The sequence below is a fragment of the Pleurodeles waltl genome, chromosome 9 (assembly GCF_031143425.1).
Source record: "Pleurodeles waltl isolate 20211129_DDA chromosome 9, aPleWal1.hap1.20221129, whole genome shotgun sequence".
Lineage (NCBI taxonomy): Eukaryota > Metazoa > Chordata > Amphibia > Caudata > Salamandridae > Pleurodeles > Pleurodeles waltl.
The window spans coordinates 513,414,434-513,432,763 of NC_090448.1; the positions used below are offsets into that span (position 1 = coordinate 513,414,434).

Consider the following 18,330-nt stretch of genomic DNA (forward strand, 5'->3'; position numbering starts at 1 on the left):
TGAAGGTAAACTTTTAACCGAGGCCTCCCGCAGCCTGTAGCCGAGCAGGGCTCCATCGCGGTCGGCCTGAAACTTTGACTTTGCTCCGGTCGAGGTGCAACCAGATGACCCGATTGGTGCTTTTTGTTTCTAGGCGCTAAAAAACAATAATTCTTTCAAAATTCATATCTCCGGATTCCCTTATCCGATTTTATTCGTTTTTGTGCCATTTTAAAGATAAAAATATAATCTATTTTTATAAATTGGTTTTGGATTTTTTAACTGTTTCCTGTGTTTAATTTAATTACTGTTTTGTGATATTTGAATGCTTTACACTCTGTCTCCTAAGTTAAGCCTTGACGGTCGTTGTCAAGCTACCAAGGGTTGAGCTGGGTTTAATTTACTGAGACCTAACTGGACCTAAGTGGAGGTTAGTGGCCTATTGCTAAGTGTAGGTACCTACCTGCCCTCACCAATGACCCATTTTCCAACAACATGCTATTTAGAAAGTAATCTATATCTAATCTCAAGAGACACTATTAAAGTGGAAAGTTCCAAAGGAAGCCAGGAATGCAACCACATTTTTTGTGATAAAGTATTATAGACAGGTAATCCACTTATCAGTGCTTTAAGTAGGACGTAAAAGGTGTGGAGTAAAAAAAAAACATTGTGCCAAAAAGGCACTTTTCCAAGAGGTGGGGCCTATGTCATTAAAGGCAAAGCCTAAAACAAGTGATCAAGAATCCTATGCTAGACACAGGATGCATCATGACTATTATTTTGGTGTCTCTCTGTTACTACATTCTGACATATCACACCACATCACGGTTCCACTTTTTAATTGGTGACATCCAAGCTGATGAGGAAATGATCATGCACACATGGTTTTAACTTTATACGCACGGTTATATGCACTTTAATTAAGGGAGAGAAAAGTGCTGGGAACACCTGGATGGACTTCTTTGAATACTTCTAAAAACCAGTAGCATGGGCATAGGCCCAGCTCACCCAAGTCAAAGGCTGGCCATGCCTGTTCACTATGGACATTAACGGAAAGCAACGCTCCTTTTCTCTATTTCTTCTCCCATTTAACTCAATCATTTACTTGGGAGCCCTTCTTGAATATTATATATTTTACTTTAAAACGTTCTGTACTTCATACAATACAGATGTAGTTCCAATAGGATCATTACTGCAGCAAGAGGGCTGGATGTTTGTTGGGGCGAGGGGAGTGGGGCTAACTGGGGCGAGAGTGAAGTCTGCTAGAGAATGCATTACAGAAAACAAAAGACGGGTGGGACTTGTTATGGGACAGAGCACTATAACTGTTTTTTACATTCCTTTACATAGGAACACAGCTGCACACTTGTACATTACACGTTAACAGGGGAGATTATGTAATAATCAAAAACTTTGTGATTCTGGACTTAAGTTGTAAAGCTGCTGGGATTTGGGGACCACAGCTTAGGTCTCTTTCGCTTAAAGTCAGAAACTCCTCATTAGATTAAATGCAAAGAGTGCTACTAATAAAGATATGATTGTTCTGTTACAATGGTCATTTCTAAAACATATTTGCTTATTTTTTTGGTGGTATATTTCATATGTTACTTTCATTGCTTATGAATCAGAAGCCACTTCTCAAATGACGACACCAGTTTTCATAACAGAGGAAAAAAATAATGTTCTTGCAGTGTGATCAACTAGCACTTACTTAGGGGGAAAAGTATCATTTTTAAAAGAAGAGCATGGTGCACTAAGGGATTTCCACAAGTCTCAGCAGGGCAGAGGGATGGCTTGAAATGTGAGGCTTTCGGCAACGGTGTTCGGAGACCGTACTGGGCAGTCTCCAAGCCTGATCTGCCACGGCTCACCCCTGTCCCAGTTTTCATTCTCTAAATGAAAATGTTGGCAAAGTCAATAGGGATTGCCTTTTAGACCCAGTGGCTTTGCCAATCTTTTTAAGTCATGCTGCACTGTGACTGCTATCCGGCATGGCTATTAACATTATTATTTTTTTTTTTTTTTAAAGGTGGTGATCAGGCTACCTACAAAATGATGTGGGTGTTTTTCTCTTTTTATTTACTGATCCAAGATGGATTTGTAAATTTAAAATTGCTTTAAAAAAAACTTAAGGATGTTGGGGTTGTAGGAGGTATACAAAACAATAATGGGAATGCTTGAATAAATCTCGGACACTGGTAATCACACGGGCCACAACCCAATCCATTGTTATTTTGCATACCATGCCACCTCAGTTTGAGCCTAGCTACATGCAAATCAGTCTTACCCTTGCTCCAATAGGAACAGTCCAGCCCAATCTTCCAAGCCAAGCCCTCCCTGAACCGATTACAAGCAACACCGGGCCAGTTTTTAGCCCTAGTTATGGGCTCATCTGCCAGGTTTGAAGAGAGTTAGTGAAGCAACATGGCGGTCATGGGGAGAAGCAACACAAGCGCAAGAAAGCAATGTGGCCAGCGGACATGATGGAAGCATGCAGAGGTGAGACAGTGTAACACAAGTGAGGTTGGGGGACAGAAGCACATGGGTGAGTGAGTAACGTGGAGGGGGTAAGAAACTCACATGTGGAAGAGAGCTGGAAAACACATGCACTCTTATTGAGTGCTTAAACAAAAGCAAAAAGTAGTTTCCTAAAAGCATGCAATGGAAGCACAACAGCCAGTAAATCAAAAAAATGCTAAAGAGGCAATTACCCCTATTAGGGACCAACACAAGGTTGACAAGCTGGGGCATAAAAAGGAAGAAGACTAATAAGTGTGCAATAAGTCCAAAAACTGGTAAGCAATACGCAGGCTGCAAGCCCTTGTAAATTCTTGGTAAGCACACAATGTGTTTTTCAGAACCAGGCAGCCTGCACTCTCTGGTAGTCTTGACCTAAAAATGGCTAAATGGAAAGACAAATGCTGGAATGATGGCAAAGTCCTATAGAAGTCATTACTGCCCCCCAAGGTACTCTATTTTCTTCAATGGAGCTCTCAACATTCCAATGTGAGGTGAACTACTAGCATTCCTGAAATCATCACTTGACTAATGAACCTTTTGAGCATTCAAAGCAATAAGTATTCAAAAACAGGTTTACCCCTGCTACATAATTCATCTCCTCCTTCATAATCTGAAGATTAAAAAAAAAAAGTGTCTAGCTCAAACGGATCAAAAGTTACTAAAAAGATGGTGACATGTTCGTGCACAGTGGACGATCCTTAGCAAAGTTTAACTTAACACCTATGAATTGCTTTTTCTGTATTTAGTTGTGAAGAGGTACTAATGAGGTGAAATCTTTGCCGGGACAGTATTTACCATACGAAAAAATTATAAAACAATAAAGTAACACAATAAAACAAATGTGCTGCACAATTTGACCTTTTTTTACACAATGTAGTCAACCCGGCCACATAACTTAGTGCTCCCCTGCCATATAATTCCAGCGGCCCTGTCTAAAAGACAAAAAATTACTTTCTACTAAAGTAAAAACTTACCTTTTGTTTTGGCTCGCAAACCTGTGTGTTGTAGAGGCTATAAAGAAGGTAAAGAGCACCAACTCGAATCTGGAAGGTGTAAGGTGGATAGAAGTACTGTGAGGCCGTAGCTAAAGCTTCCCTAGTGAATTTGTTCTGCTCCAGCTTTCCCAATTTGCCACTAGAAAAACAGGATGAAAAGCAAAGACGTGTGTCACTGAAAATATACTACAAGGTTCTTAACACGCACAGCAGCAATACATGAACTTAAGAAAGTGAAATACAGTGACTTCCACTTTAAGGATTTCCTATAAAATTCTGCTACTCAAGAGGATGTTAGGAATTTATCATAACCTAATAAAAAGATGTAGTGTTTATAACGTGCTGGTGTGAGGCACAGGGAGAGCGTCTGATTAACAGCACAAAGTCACTTTGTATGTACCCCATATATCCGGCTTAACAACATCAACACCGTATAAGCAGAGATGCAAAGGATGAATGCCCTCAATAATATCAAGTAAACGCTGTAGCATCCTAGTTTTAAACTTCCTGGGCGGTGACAGACAATGGCTTCCACTGTCAAGAAATTAATGCATTTGAAAAGTTGTGAAAACCACGGCCAAACTGCATCCGGTGGCAAAAGGGGATACATTTGTTTGGTGAATTGCAACATACAAATCTAATCAAGGTTCATGCCCATTCCACTAGTTAATGCTGAATAGCATTACAGAGCAGGTGGTTGAAGGCTGCATATATCTCCAAAGTACAACTGGTCAACATAGGTGACGTGTGGAGAGGGATTATATTCTTCTGGGAGCACAGGGTTAGGCGGTTGAAGTAGGTACCACATGCCTACACCCAACCTGCCAGAGTTATTACCACCTACAGGTCTAATAGTTGCCTCTGCAGAAATTGCCAGGCCTCTCGGTTGTTTCCACAACAAGCCAAGAGTAAAAGTCCAAACAGCAAAAGGCTCTTCGTTAGGGCACAGGCATGTGTGTCTTTTACCCAGCAAGGAACTAGATGCTTCTTGGATATGTTTTTTAGAGTTAAAAAAAAAATCCAACTGCATCTGGCTCCTTGTGATGGGGTATATCTGTACCCCAGAAAGGAGTGAGGCACTGCTCATAATTCTTTTTATCCTAACTAAAAAAGCAAAACAGCATCTGGTCACTGCTGAGGTGTAAGGGGGCGGGGGCGGAATGTCACAGGAAGGAGCCAGGCAGTGTCTATATATTTGTTTTTACGCTAAGAAACAATTCACAGCACCGGGAAGGCGGGGATGTTTAAAAATGCGAACAACAAATGGGCAAAGAATCCACCAAAAACCACCCCAAGTAGAATTCATTGCGATACCAGTGTACAAATAAAGTCTTACATAAGGAAATTACAGGAAGTAGGGAAAAAGGATCTGGAAATGACAATTAAGTGTGGAATTCACCTTAGCCTGCGAAGACTGTTGTGATTAATAGTGAGAAAGAAGATAACTTTTGTGTAGTGAGCTTTTCATAAAACCTGGATTGCAATTGACCAGATAAGAAGTGATAATTTTGCATTAAACGTATTGATGTATATTACGTAGTGAAACGAGTATTACATACTCTCAAGTGATTGGAATTTTGGAAGGTATAGTTCGAGAAGATAAAATAAATAAATAATAAACGAGTGAAAGGTACCACGTCAACTGTCGTTAGAAAATTGAATGCCAGAGTTTTGGGGCAACTGGACGTTCATGGCAAGTTGGAAACTGATCAACTGATTTGGGAAGTCTAGGGGCTTTTTAGTATGGGCAATCTGGCCTGTTTTTAGAGAGTCATTGAAGATGTTGTCCCATAGTAATAGGTTGACTAGTTCGTACCACACACTGCAGAATAGAATGAAGTTCTTTCTCATAACTCTGGTTGGACTGTGTTATTATGACAGAATGTAGGATTGTATCGGACTATATTTATCAGGTGTTCTTTATAACCCGTAAATAGTTGACCAACCTTTGTTGAGAATAATTTGTTGTGTTAATAATTGGGAGTGTAAGGTTGTTGGGTTTACAGATTCCTCAAGTGAGGAGTCCTGGCTGAAGAAAAAAAAAAAGCTTCAGAACCCCTGGAATTTCGCTTTAGACTACACACAATAACGTGTCGATTGAACTTTGGTGTTAAATTTTACAATCTGTAAAAGTAATTAAAATTTTTGTCTGGTGATCCTAGTCCTACCTTGTAAAATATATATTTTTGGGATAATAAAGTTCATACCGTCTTTCTGGTGGCTTTAGGACAAATAACGCTCTTGTACATTTGCTTGACGACCATATATTTTCCATTTTATAGAGATGTTTCCTATTAGCAAGACAATCATTAGAAAACCAGAAACTGTTATGCCTGTGGGAACGTTTTACAGAGCCCCAGAGCAGGCAGGGTTTATCGGGCTAAGTTTGAATCAATCAGTACCATATACCACTGGCGTTAGGGTTGCAAAACCTTACTACTGGACCCAAAACTAAGAACTAAGTAAACCCCTTTGGCTTTTGAGCTTCAGGGTAGGGAAGTCTAGCAGGTCAAGGCTTACTCAGGGTGGTGGTTGTGTGGTTAGCGACACAGTAATCAACAAACCAGAGAATATAAGTTACTATCGGACTACCTAGCCGGTCCTTAGTCTTTAAAAAGAGTAAGTACTTTACTTAAATCACACACAGTATTGTCTGTACATATTTGGCTCAGAAACCACAACTACAAAAATGCTGCAGGTATTTATGATCATCTTACTGTGATTATGGCAGCAAGTAACATTAGTTACTCTGTGGCACGCACATAAAAATATTTCTTGTGCCACAGCCCCTAACTGGTCTCAGTCTCACGAGCTTTTGTGTGTGTGTTTGGGGGGGGCGTGGTTTACTGCCCTCGTGGCTGTCTGTTCCCTGGCTTCTCTTGGTTTGCACAGCACCTTTGGTTGCCCGCATGTAACACAATCCGGGTTTGCAAAAATGGGAGCTGGTGTACGCTGTCTGCAATGTGTATTCCTTAACAGCACAAGAGCACATTCAGCAGGGATCTCGCCCCCACCAGCTGGGGCGCTCGGCAGTTAAGCCATAGGACTTCATGTGGGTGGAGGCCGCACCAGTGACAGAGGTGACAATAGGAGTCATGGTGCTCACACTTCAGTGAGCCATGTGACTTGGGATTCCCCTCTGTGCCCACCCGTTGCAAATATTTAGGTGCAGATGTCAGTTCCTCTGTTGAAGTAACTATCCTACAATATTTTGGCTTCTACTTTGGGTAGACGATGTTTTGCGGTCGGGTTTCCTTTAGTGCTTCTAGGTTTTGCAGCACCCAGATGACAATGGGAAATTTCAGACAGCTTAAGGATCATAACTATCCTCCGACCTTTGAAGCACACAACTTAGTCACTGTAGGCACTTCGGAGCCTCACTCTTGTGGAGTAGTGCAAATTCCTCCCTGGTGCACACCAGGGGTGCTCTTTTCAACCCACTTTAGCTACGTTATGACCGCTGTTTCTCTGCGCAGCATATCTTTGGTTCAAGCACATCTCCTATGTCCCTCCTAAGCAATGGGTCAGCCCGCTCCTTAGAAACAGCTCCTCCTAGATGTCTTGACGGAAGTTCCCAAGGTAAAGTGGCAGGCAGTGGTTGTGTATTCTGGTACCTCAGTTATGAGACCGATTCTGGGCTGTTCTGCCTTTTAGATTATTTGACTCAAACTGGTCCAGTCACAGTTTTTGTTACTAGGTGTGAGCAGAAAGGTGGGGTGAAGTTGGAAAAATCCAAAATAAGGGTAAAAAGACAAGAGAGACTGCCCAACTTAACCACCTTTTAGCTTGTGGACGTTAGTGCTTCCAGAAAAAATGTGCCAGGGAAGGGCGGATGTGGAGGGATAACCTACACTCTTTAAAGGAGTCTTCCCTCTGTTCTTCTAAACACTTCTCAGTCTGGCCCACTAAAAAAAGAAGCCTTGTAATGTTGAGGGGTAGCTCTGCAATTTATATCTGCAGTCTAGACTTTTGCTTCAACCGTCCACCTTAAGTTTCGCTTGAATGTAGCGCATACAAAATAGGTCTTAGTGTGGCCACCCACGTCATGTACTCTCCATACAACCATACTTCACACGCTCTTAACACTACACCTTCATTCTAAGTCCCAAAGGAATAAGAGAAGGACACAGTTGCAGGAGACAGCAGAGTATTTTGTGGCCTGCCTTTCCTTTATAATCCATATCAGTGCCAGTGAATGGATGGCAGACACACTCTGAAAACAGAAAGCGATGACCTGTACCTCAGTCCGTCTCCCAAAAGTACTTCCAATGTAGATGCATGATCATCCTGTGTTTTACTGCAGGAGTCAAAACAGTGTCCACTTTCTATGGTAAATTTGAAGTAGGAGCACATGCTTTCCAGGGACATGTAAGGGACCTTTCTCTGTTCTAACAATGCCTATCTATAGAGCTTGGTGTCCGAAGGATGATTTCATTTTTGTAGGTCCTGGCCTTTACTTATCCCACTGGTGGTCTTGTGGCGAAAGTAAGTGTCTACGATTAGCACATTTGTATAATTTTTTGATAACATTATATGTGGAAAAGGTCCTAATGCATGTTAGCACACATTATGTTCAAACATCAAATGGAGCTAAGTGAATGATTAATTTAGTAGAGTATTCTAGACCTCATTTTAGCCTTACTTTACCATGGGTTCCTTAGGTGTATTTTTTCAAGATTATAGAATCTGTACGTGGCAAATTGTCAAGTATTTCCGGTAACTCAGTTTATATAGCCAGAGAAGAATATATATATTCTCTCCTTCTGTGTTTTTGCTGGCTAAAGGTTTGCTTGCATGTTTGACCTTATGGCTAGTTCTACGCTGGTGGGAATGAAAAGAAAGGAAACTGTGGTTTCCCCGTGCTTCAAATAAACTAAGCCACATCACAAAATAAAATGATGGATGGGGTGCTGAAACTTTTCAAACACTCACCCCCAGTCACAGATCTGGGTTTAATCCAGTTATTTTGCTCGTCACGCCACCCGAGTTTAGACCCAGCCATGTGTAAAATCAGTATTGACCCTGCTCCCCATGGAAGCAGTCCAGCCAGAACTGTCAAGTCAGGTCCACCCTGAACCGGAAGCAAGTATCCTGGGACCAGTTTCATGGTATCACCCATCATCAGTCAGGCTGGCTTCAATCTACGTGGTGCAGCGAGCAAGGGATCCATGTCTGGGCATACCCTAGTCACTTAGGGCGCACATAGCAACATCACAAAATAAAATGATAGGTTTCTAACGGTGTCCACGCCCCTGGGTCGAGTCTGGGACATGCATCTAAGTACCGTCGACAGCCGGTCCGGCCACACCGCATCGCTCTCAGCCGCAAGATGAGGAAAATACCGTATAGGGCAAATCTAAAAATACGCAAAATGAGCCTGCGCACAGTAATAATAAAGCTCCAGATCAGGGGCGGCAAGCCCCCCCATCTCGAACGGCAGCGTCAACTTCTCCCAGGAAATCCTGGGTTGCCCGCCCACAACAGCTGTACCAAAGCTGATCTAAGCCTCCGTAGGATACTCACGGGTAGCACCAGGGGAAGATTAACAAAAAGATACAAACATTTTGGCAGTACGACCATCTTGGCAATGCCAATGTGCCCAATAATCGAAAGCGGTAGCGAGCACCACACCTCAAGCCTGTCCTGCAGCCAGGCTACTAGCTCACCATAATTGGCAAGCCAAAGGGTCTCTACATCGCAACTCAGCCAAACTCCCAGATAGTGAACTGGACCATCTGCCCACTCAATAGGATAACGCAACGAGAAGCGTGCAGTGCCACTAGTGAGGGGAAGCACAACCGATTTAGACCAATTCATCATTATGCCGGAGAAGGCACCAAAGCGGACAACCTCCCTAAGCAAAACATGCAGATTCCTACCCGGCACCCACAGATACAGTGCGATATCATCCACATACATAGAAATTTAAATCAGACGTTGCCTGAACTGCAGCCCTCTGTGATTATGATGTTGCCGCAAATAGGCCGCCAGCGGTTCCTTCGCAATAGCAAAAAGCAGCGGGGATAGAGGACACCCCAGTCATCAGTCAGGCTAGCTTGATTCCAAGTGCATATGACTGGGTCCAAACTGGGGTTGCACGGTGAGCAAAGGAACGATGGATTAAACCCAGAACTGTGACTGGGGGTGAGTATTTGAAAAATGTCAGCTCTCCGTCGATCATCCTTTTGTGTCACTAAAGTCATCTTAAGTGGGAAGGGTATGCCCAGACGTGGGTCCTGTGCTCACTGTGCCTCTGGATTCAAGCTAAATTACAAAAACAACAGAAACCCCTCGGAGCAAAATTTAAAACTGCAAACCATTCAATCCTCATACATACATACACATAATTACCCTGCATTTATTACAAAAATAATTTATTACAAATACCAAATATACATTTCTTTATACACAATTTATAGCATCCCCCATCATATCACAACAATAAAAAATAGAAGAGAAACAAGTGCAATAAGAATAAAGTGCTCATGTTTTTAATAAGAAATGAGAAGTGATAGATTTCCCTCAAGCCATTCCAGAAACAATCCTCTTAAGAAACATGTAAAATATAAAATACACCCTGTTGGTTAATCCTTAAACCACATCGCATCACAATATTACTTCTTCAAATGGAATTGTATCGACCATTCCAATTCTCTTTAAAAAATCAACCAAATCCAGGCTGGAGCAATATCGTCGACGTTTCGACCCCCTCACGCTCTTGGGCCAACTATCGGCTCCACACGGGTCTTCATCAGGACTGAAAGATAGGGGAACCTACAATTAACCAAATGAAATAAATCAACCTACACATCATTAACTTTATTTCCTGGGTAATGCGCCACATCCTACATATTCTCCATACTCACCCATATGAATCCACACTAAATTAAATAACCATCTTCATCCATCAATCTAAAACACAAAAAACCTCCATATAATTTTATTTCACAATATCCGCTGACAATCATATAAAAACCTACACACACATTTTTACCTTGACTCAGAGTACAAAGTCATTTCATTATTCCGCAAATTTAAAGCCCTTTAAAGACTTCCAACCAGTGCCACTCCTATTTCCATCTCACGGCCTTAAACAAAATCAAATAATTTATGTTGTTTTTGAAAAATTCTATACTATATTTCTATCAATCACTACAATACACTATTGGTATCAATGTGTCCTCAAACCTTCACTGCAATATCCTTTCTATTCCATATTGAGCTATCATATAATTTATTTCAATCTTCATTATTAAACCCAAAATGCCCTAGATACAAAAACAGTATGAACCAGGGACCTTGACTATATTTAATCTGTTCAGTGTAACCCTCTTCAATCATAATATCTCACAAGCCACAGGAACGATGCCATACCTTTTACTCTGCAGCCTCTTTTTCATGTCAAACACTTCATCCAAAAACCTGACGCGGTAAACTTCTGCATTTAAAGACTCTTGCATGCACGCATACGATTGCGTCAGCACGTTGATTACCAAACGAATTGCGGAAGTCCTCACAGAGGACAGCCATGTATTCCTAATGCATTTCAAACATTCTGGATTCAAGCTAGTCTGGCTGATGAAGGATGATACCCTGAAACCAGTACCAGGATGCTTGTTTCCGATCCAGGGAGGAGGACCTGGCCTGGCAGTTCGGGCTGGACTGTTCCCATGGGGAACAGGGTCAAGAATGACTTTCATATGGCTGGATCCAAACTGGGTGGCATGGTGAGCAAAAGAACAATGGATTAAACCCAGATCTGTGACTGGGGATGAATGTTTGAGAGGTTTCAGCACTCCGTTCATCATCCTTTTGTGTTGCTAAAGTCTTCCTAATCAACTAACAGAAGCACTGGTTTCAGTCTATACACTATGCAAAACAATACTCTACGAATGGGTGGTGAAAATGCTTGGGAGTATTTAGATTTCACTCATTTTGTTTTTAATTAGAGAGACATTCATTATTATAATTATTATTTATATCATGTTCTAAATCATTTTGAAATACACATATCGCACTGTCAGGGCATGGCTACTAACGATTCAAGATGGGTATTAACTAATTATGGCCTGTGATAACTTAAAAGTAGTGCTTCCAAAAGCGAAAATACTTTAATTTACCTGAATTTGAACATGTTGGTATATAGTAGTGAATATTTTTAATGTCACTCTAGTGATAATTAACCTTGGAAGTAGTTTCAGAGAAAAAGTAGTTTTATTAGAAAAATAGAGTCAGAGAAATGGTCTTCATTCAACACGATATAGTTTATAGATGCAAAAATTTTAATAGAAATTACAAAGAAGAAAGTTTCAATTATCAATCTTACATTTTATCCTCAACACTGGTTTAATGCATCCTAAATATACTTCTATCATACACAATCAAATTCTCTGTCTGACACCCTTAAATGGAACTGCAAAAAAGTTTTATGGCTATCATACATTTTTGCACACAGCAATAAAAAAGTAAAAACTGTAAGGTAAAAACAGTGTATTCATCACTGCCTTCATTAGGACACAGCACCCACCAAAAGTTTTTGTTTATGTTACGCAGGAGGATTTCTTTTTCTTTTCATGTTTGGGAAAGTATCAGGTGAAATATCTGCATTCAGATGCAGAGATATGTCTCCATCATTTAAAAATATTGAGGGATCATGTCAGAATACAGAAAACAGTCTTTCTTGGGACGGGTCAGGTCCATGTATAAATTTAAATAATTTTAAGAGAGACCTCTAAGAACAGCTAATACTACTACATGAAACTCCTGATATTTAACTGCTAAGCAAAGCTAATAGCCTGATGAGCTCCTAACATCTGAAATGGGGCAACGTGAGATTAAAAATGCTTCACTTTATGAAGCATAAGCACTAGCTGCAGAGATCTTATAGTACCCAGTAGATCTGTTTCCAGTATGATCGAGGAGACTTACGGGGTCAATGAGGTTGACACTAGAGTGCTTAAATGGGCAAGAGCAGCACTTGCACCAGTTACAGATCTAGAGACAAACTGCTTGATCACCAGTATTCAGCTGGTGGCTAAACGTACATACAAATGGGGAAAATTAGACTAACATAATCAAAATTTGTCCCTGATTATTAGGTACAAAACTTGTCCCTGATTATTGGATACAAATGTGTGCTACATGAATGATAAATATTACAGAAGAGCTACTGTGTAGGCACATAGTAATAGGATCATGAAGATGTTATATTCAATGAGAAACAATGGTTTTATTTTTTAATGAAGAAATTCGTGAGCAAACATAGGATCGGTATGAACCTCAGGTTCACTCCTTCTTAGGCAAAATTTATGGACTGCTTTGAGAGGGAAAAGAACGAAAACAAAAATGCTTTATTAAAGGATATTTTGCGGGCACATACGTATAGCGGTCATTCTGCAGCGGAAAATGTCCAAGTCAGAATTTAACTGGCAAAAATTATAGAAGAAAAAAAAATGCGTTTGGGACTCTTCTCCATTCAAAACTGTTAAAAATGCAATCATCACAAAAGTCAGTTCTGTAGCAGCAACTATTCCTTTTACCAGAATATTTCCAAGAGAAATTTTTCTTCAATACAAAGCCACTGTGGCATGGACAAAGTATTTCAGAACAGAAGGATAATTTGCAGGTGAAGGATTTCTAGTTAATGGGTATTTAAAAAGGAATGTAACAGAAGTAGCAAAAAAAAAAAGAAAGATGGTTACAGTCAGGCAAAATTTAGACGAATGTAAGTGAACTCAGACGGTAGGACCACAGTAGTAAACTCTGTTCATTACAAAAGATAACAATATCAACAGGTTTATCCAAAGAATTCTACTAGAGTTACTGTTTTGATAGCAGATGTGACTCGGCATGAACTATGCCACGTCAGTTATATACAAGTAGTAACTCAACCTGGAGGATATGGTATGTCCCTCTCTCAACTATGTCCAAAATATATCTGGCTCCCCTGAAACCAAAACATTTCTTTACATACTGGAATTTCTCTACTTGCAACCTTCAATGAAAAAGGTGCAAGATTAATGTACAATACAATAGGTCATCTATGAGTGGGTAGGTTTATCAATAGTGGGGTGGACTGGCTTAATAACTGAATTAGCAATACTTCTAATCTGCCAGTTTGCAGAATCGCTAGCCTTTTCTTTGCCAACATTACCAGGTTTGTATCCTGCACTACAATGCAGAATTTGTTGAATTGCTTTCAGAATGAATGTACTGTGGCTATAGTAATTATTAATCACACTTTGACCAAATGTATGTATTTCAGACCAAGTTAAGTCTTTTTGTGAAAAGTAATATATGGTCACCAAGGTTTGTAGGGATAGTTCCTACCTAAACTATGTTAGAGCACAGCATGTTAAGCTCTAATTCTGCCCTTCAGGTTTCCCCTGGGAAGACATCATCCATCATATCTGAGCAAGGGCCTGTAGTCTACATAAGCAGCTACAGCAAACCAATCAGGAATCAGCATACAGTCATGGTCATCTGGCTGGCATCTCCCTCTAACGTACATGGGTCAAAGTAGTGTTTTTATAATAAAACATCTGATGTTCCAAGAAAGGATCCCCATGTATGACTGTGTATGTTTCTGTGAACATTGGAGACAAAGCGGACCACTTTGGCCGGCAACCGATCTTACTGCAGCCTTGAGAAAAGCAGAGAGTGAAAGAAATGTCTTTTTTAAGAACGCAGTGCTGACCTAGGCGAAGAATAGGTAGATAGAGAAAATAAAACAAGTCCGCAAATGTGGCTACTGTTAAAATAATATAACAAAGCTAAAATAAAACATATTAGGTTAAAGTGAACAGCGACAGGCCTAGTTCGCTAAAATTATGTGTATAAAACTATAGCTAAATGGCTACACAACACTTCCAGAGGGGGGGAACAATAACTTTGGCCTTTTGGCAACAAGACCCAAGTGTGAGGCGTGCGACATATACTAGCTCAGGTAGGGGAGAGTTCAGAAATTAACTGAAAGGGAGCCAAGGTGAGGCCTGCCCATTCAAAAATAAGTGTAAAGGAGGACCAGGGGAAGAGAAGCTGTTTGTCCCCTAGGGTTTCTGTAGCAAGTTTGGCACTAGCCCAGTGGGAAGTGGAGCCTTTGCAATTATCAAAATGAGTTGGTTTTGAACTTCCAAGACCTCTGAATACCCAGCAAAATCTTTGTGGCAGAAGGGACTAATTTCAACATGATTTTGTCAGATACAGCTCCAGGCTTGCCCCACTAGAGGATTTTCAGCTCCACGAAAGAGACTAAATCCGAAGGTAGAAATATTGACTGGATGAAGGCGTGAAAAGTATCAGGCCAGCAAGAGAACTTCAGCAGTAGTGAACTAGGCATTTTCCCACTGTAAGCTTTTCTTGCCAAAACCAACAGCTTCATTGGGATCCCTCCTGCTGGAGAATTTGGACCAATAAAGGGACTAATGGCCTGATTAAGATCTTGGGGGAGGGGAATACTCCATCACAAACGTGACAGATATCCCATCCGCTGTATTACGATCCCATTATATCCTGTGGAGATCATAATACGGCTGACAGGATATCCATCCTGTTTGTGATTGAGTATTCCATCTGCCAAGATCTAAATCAGGCCCCAAGTCAGAAGGTAGAATCTTCGACTAGGACAAACTCACTGGAGGTTTCTGAGATGCATTCCATCACAGTTTGCCTGAAATTGTGCCTAATTAATTCCCAATCAACCAGAAATCATAACATTGGATTTGAGCCTTTTTTTTGTTCAATGTTTTTTGCCGAAAATCTTTAAAAAATCATATCTTGGGTTATCTGATTGGATTTCGTGTTGTTTTGGTACCATATTGCTCATTAGAACATTGGAATGTTGGTAGCTCCATTGGAGACAATGGAGTGCTGCAGGCTTTTACTGGCCGGTAAAAGCCCGCAGCGTGAACATTCCAATGTTCGCTTTGTTCACAGCAACAGCTGTGAACATAGCCTCACGGAGCCCGAGGGGATTTAAATCCCCTCGGGCTCCGTGAACATTTTTTTTTTTTAATAGAACATTCTGCCCTGTGTGGCAGAATGTTCTAATAGCCTTAGAACCCGCAGTAGCGGGCTCTACTGGCTATTAAAGTCCCTCTCCCTTGTTAAATGCCCTCGCCTTCGGCTCGGGCATTTAACGCGGGGAGCGGGCCTTTAATAGCCGGTAGAGCCCGCTACGGCGGGTTCTAAGGCTATATTAAACCTTTCAATATATTTAGAAACTGGTTGGTGAATGTTATTGTGTGCTGACTTTTTAACTATTTTACAGCTGCTAAATGCACATTTTTCTAAGTTACGGATGTCGGCTCTGTGCCACATCTATCAGGGTGTTGGCAAGGGTTATATTACTAAAACTATGTTCTACCTTGACAAGTTGTGGCCTCGCTCCGTGTGGTAGACTCACACCCACACCAATTAATAACCCACGTTCTTATAATAGCCTCTGCACAAACATAATGAAATTGAAAGGGGCCATCAAAAATGTTGAAGTTGGCACATAAATCATGGAGTGCACGCCTGATTTTAAGATAATTATCAGTTAGTCAGCCTGGTTTAGAGCAAGAATAGCCTTAGCTTTAAGCACTATATAGATCATGTGGTAACTCAGTGTGTTAAGAGGCTGGTCTTGTATTTCTCTTTAAGACTTTATCATTAGATGACCTAAGAAAATTGTAGAACTTACAACAACACTCAAAAGTATCTGGTCACTCTCTGTTTTGTCCTCAATGGTTGAAACTGAAAACATTTTCTACTTTTTTGCCATTACTATAAAAACCCTAGCATATATTTTGAGGCACACATGGGCTATACAAATAGTCACAGTTTGCAAAATTTGCAATTTTTAAACACTGGTCATTGTGCTCGTAAAACACCCCAAGGGTCTTACAGTAATTTATGGGTAGGATAGAGGAATATTTAGGGTGATATGTACGATGTATACACAAAGGGTGTTCACTTGTTCCAGATATGTCCGTTTCGCATCAGTGCTTGTTCCACGTTTAGTTACTTCAGGGAAATTATACCATAAACACTAGTCAAGTTTATCAAGTCAAGTCAAGTTTATTTAAATGTATAGTTAATTAAAACCAATACATCATATTTTTTTTTTAAAACTACTCACTCCATACAATATAAAAAAACATCCATTTTTGTTTAAGAATCCTTCACCAATTAAATTATAACATAGATTCCATGTAACTAGTCGAGATTTCTTCAATTTGCATTTCATAAATATATATTATTATTATTATTAATTGTCATTACTAACAAAAAACCTCCTAGATAGGAGTGAATACATTATAATCATACCCACATAAGTATTTCAATAGAGTGCATCAATTTCCCACTCCCCTCATCTAGTAAGTGCAACTCTACGTGTGCTATCAGGAATCTTAAAAAAATACTAAATGTTTTTAGCATCATTCTATCTTACGTTTTTAAATATTAAATTATAAAATTATTTACAGTTAAATTAATACTGAAGTAAAAATACTTCCATGGATTCTGCACAGGGGAAACTTAAAAATGGCAATGATCCTCATAATTTCAAGACTTATAGGCCAGCAAGCATGTATTATATTTATAATAATTGATGAACATCTGATAATTTTTTATCTGTCAAACGCATAAACATCATAAATCTGGCGTTCAAAGTATAGTCAGAAGGTTTAAAGCAAGCTATCACCGCTTCTCTATAGGACTGTATTCCCCTCTGATTTAAGGCCGTTTTCAGTAGAGTCTTACGCTCATTCAGCAGACCATTACAGATACAGATCAGATGAGTAATATCTTCCACTCCACACCCACAGAGTCTACACTGAGAAACTGTTGCAGTACGTTCCCATGGGGCTAGGTGGGCGCCTCCAGGAATAAAGCCAAATCGGTGTTTTATAAAAAGATCCTTACCAGCTTTTGACCACCCGGTCTCCAGATATGGCTGGCATTTCAAAATTTTGTGCTCATTGATTACCATAAATGAGTGCGACCTGATTGTTAACAGGCTCTTATCCGTAAATACTGATCTCTTCTTCGCTATTTGGTTTAAGATTTTTTTAAAGGTGCAATAGGAGAGGTTTGAATCCCATAGTTCCTCCACATCTTCTAGGGCCTGATCTAAATACTGTCTGGATTTGGTTGTAGGATTCAAACTGATCTCCTTCCAGAGTGCCTGGCAGAGATGATTTTCCTTTGTTAACTGTAGGTGTTTCTATGTTTTAATGTAGCTGCATTTCCTAGCTACATTTTGGTTTAGGTACCCGAACTCTAGCCTAATTTGAGCTTGTGAAGTGTATTCTGGTAGTTGGAATAGAGACCTAAATACTTTTCCAATGATTCCGTTTAGAATGGCAGCATCTTGTCCTCGCAGGGCTTCACTACCGTACCCTATAGTCGAATTTAGTTTTGCTGCAATAACTTGTAGGAGGGGACGGTAGCTAGGGCCATTTAGTGACTTTTTCAGAGTGCCAAAAGCAAGCAGTAGAACATTTCCTTTCCTATGAATATCCTGCTTTTGAGGGAGCAAGGAAACCCGTTTATCAAATAGTACACCCAGGTATCTATAGTGACTTGTTCTAATACTCCCCCTTGTGTGTGCCATTTATCAACTCTAAAGTTCATTTTTTGTTTTTTTTTACTGACTGCCATCACTTTTTTTTTTTTTTTAATTGATTTTCATTCTGTTCTGCTCAGCATATTCAATTACATTTACGATAAACCGACGTAAACCTACTTTAGTTTGGCTTAAAAGTACTACATCATCAGCGTATAACAGATTAGAAATGGACATATCCCCAAACTTAGGGGAATGCACATTCAGCTTATTGAGCTTAATAGTCAA

At 40.2% G+C, this 18,330-nt stretch overlaps 1 protein-coding gene across 1 annotated transcript in view; it reads right to left on the reverse strand.

The window, feature by feature from the left end:
• The window catches only part of SNAPC1 (small nuclear RNA activating complex polypeptide 1), a 202,768-nt gene that overhangs the window by 138,464 nt on the left and 45,974 nt on the right, over window positions 1-18,330 (reverse strand). The window contains exon 2 of the mRNA XM_069207392.1: window positions 3,474-3,633. Within this exon, the coding sequence (XP_069063493.1) occupies window positions 3,474-3,633 (160 nt within the window). The remainder of the gene's footprint in view (window positions 1-3,473; window positions 3,634-18,330) is intronic.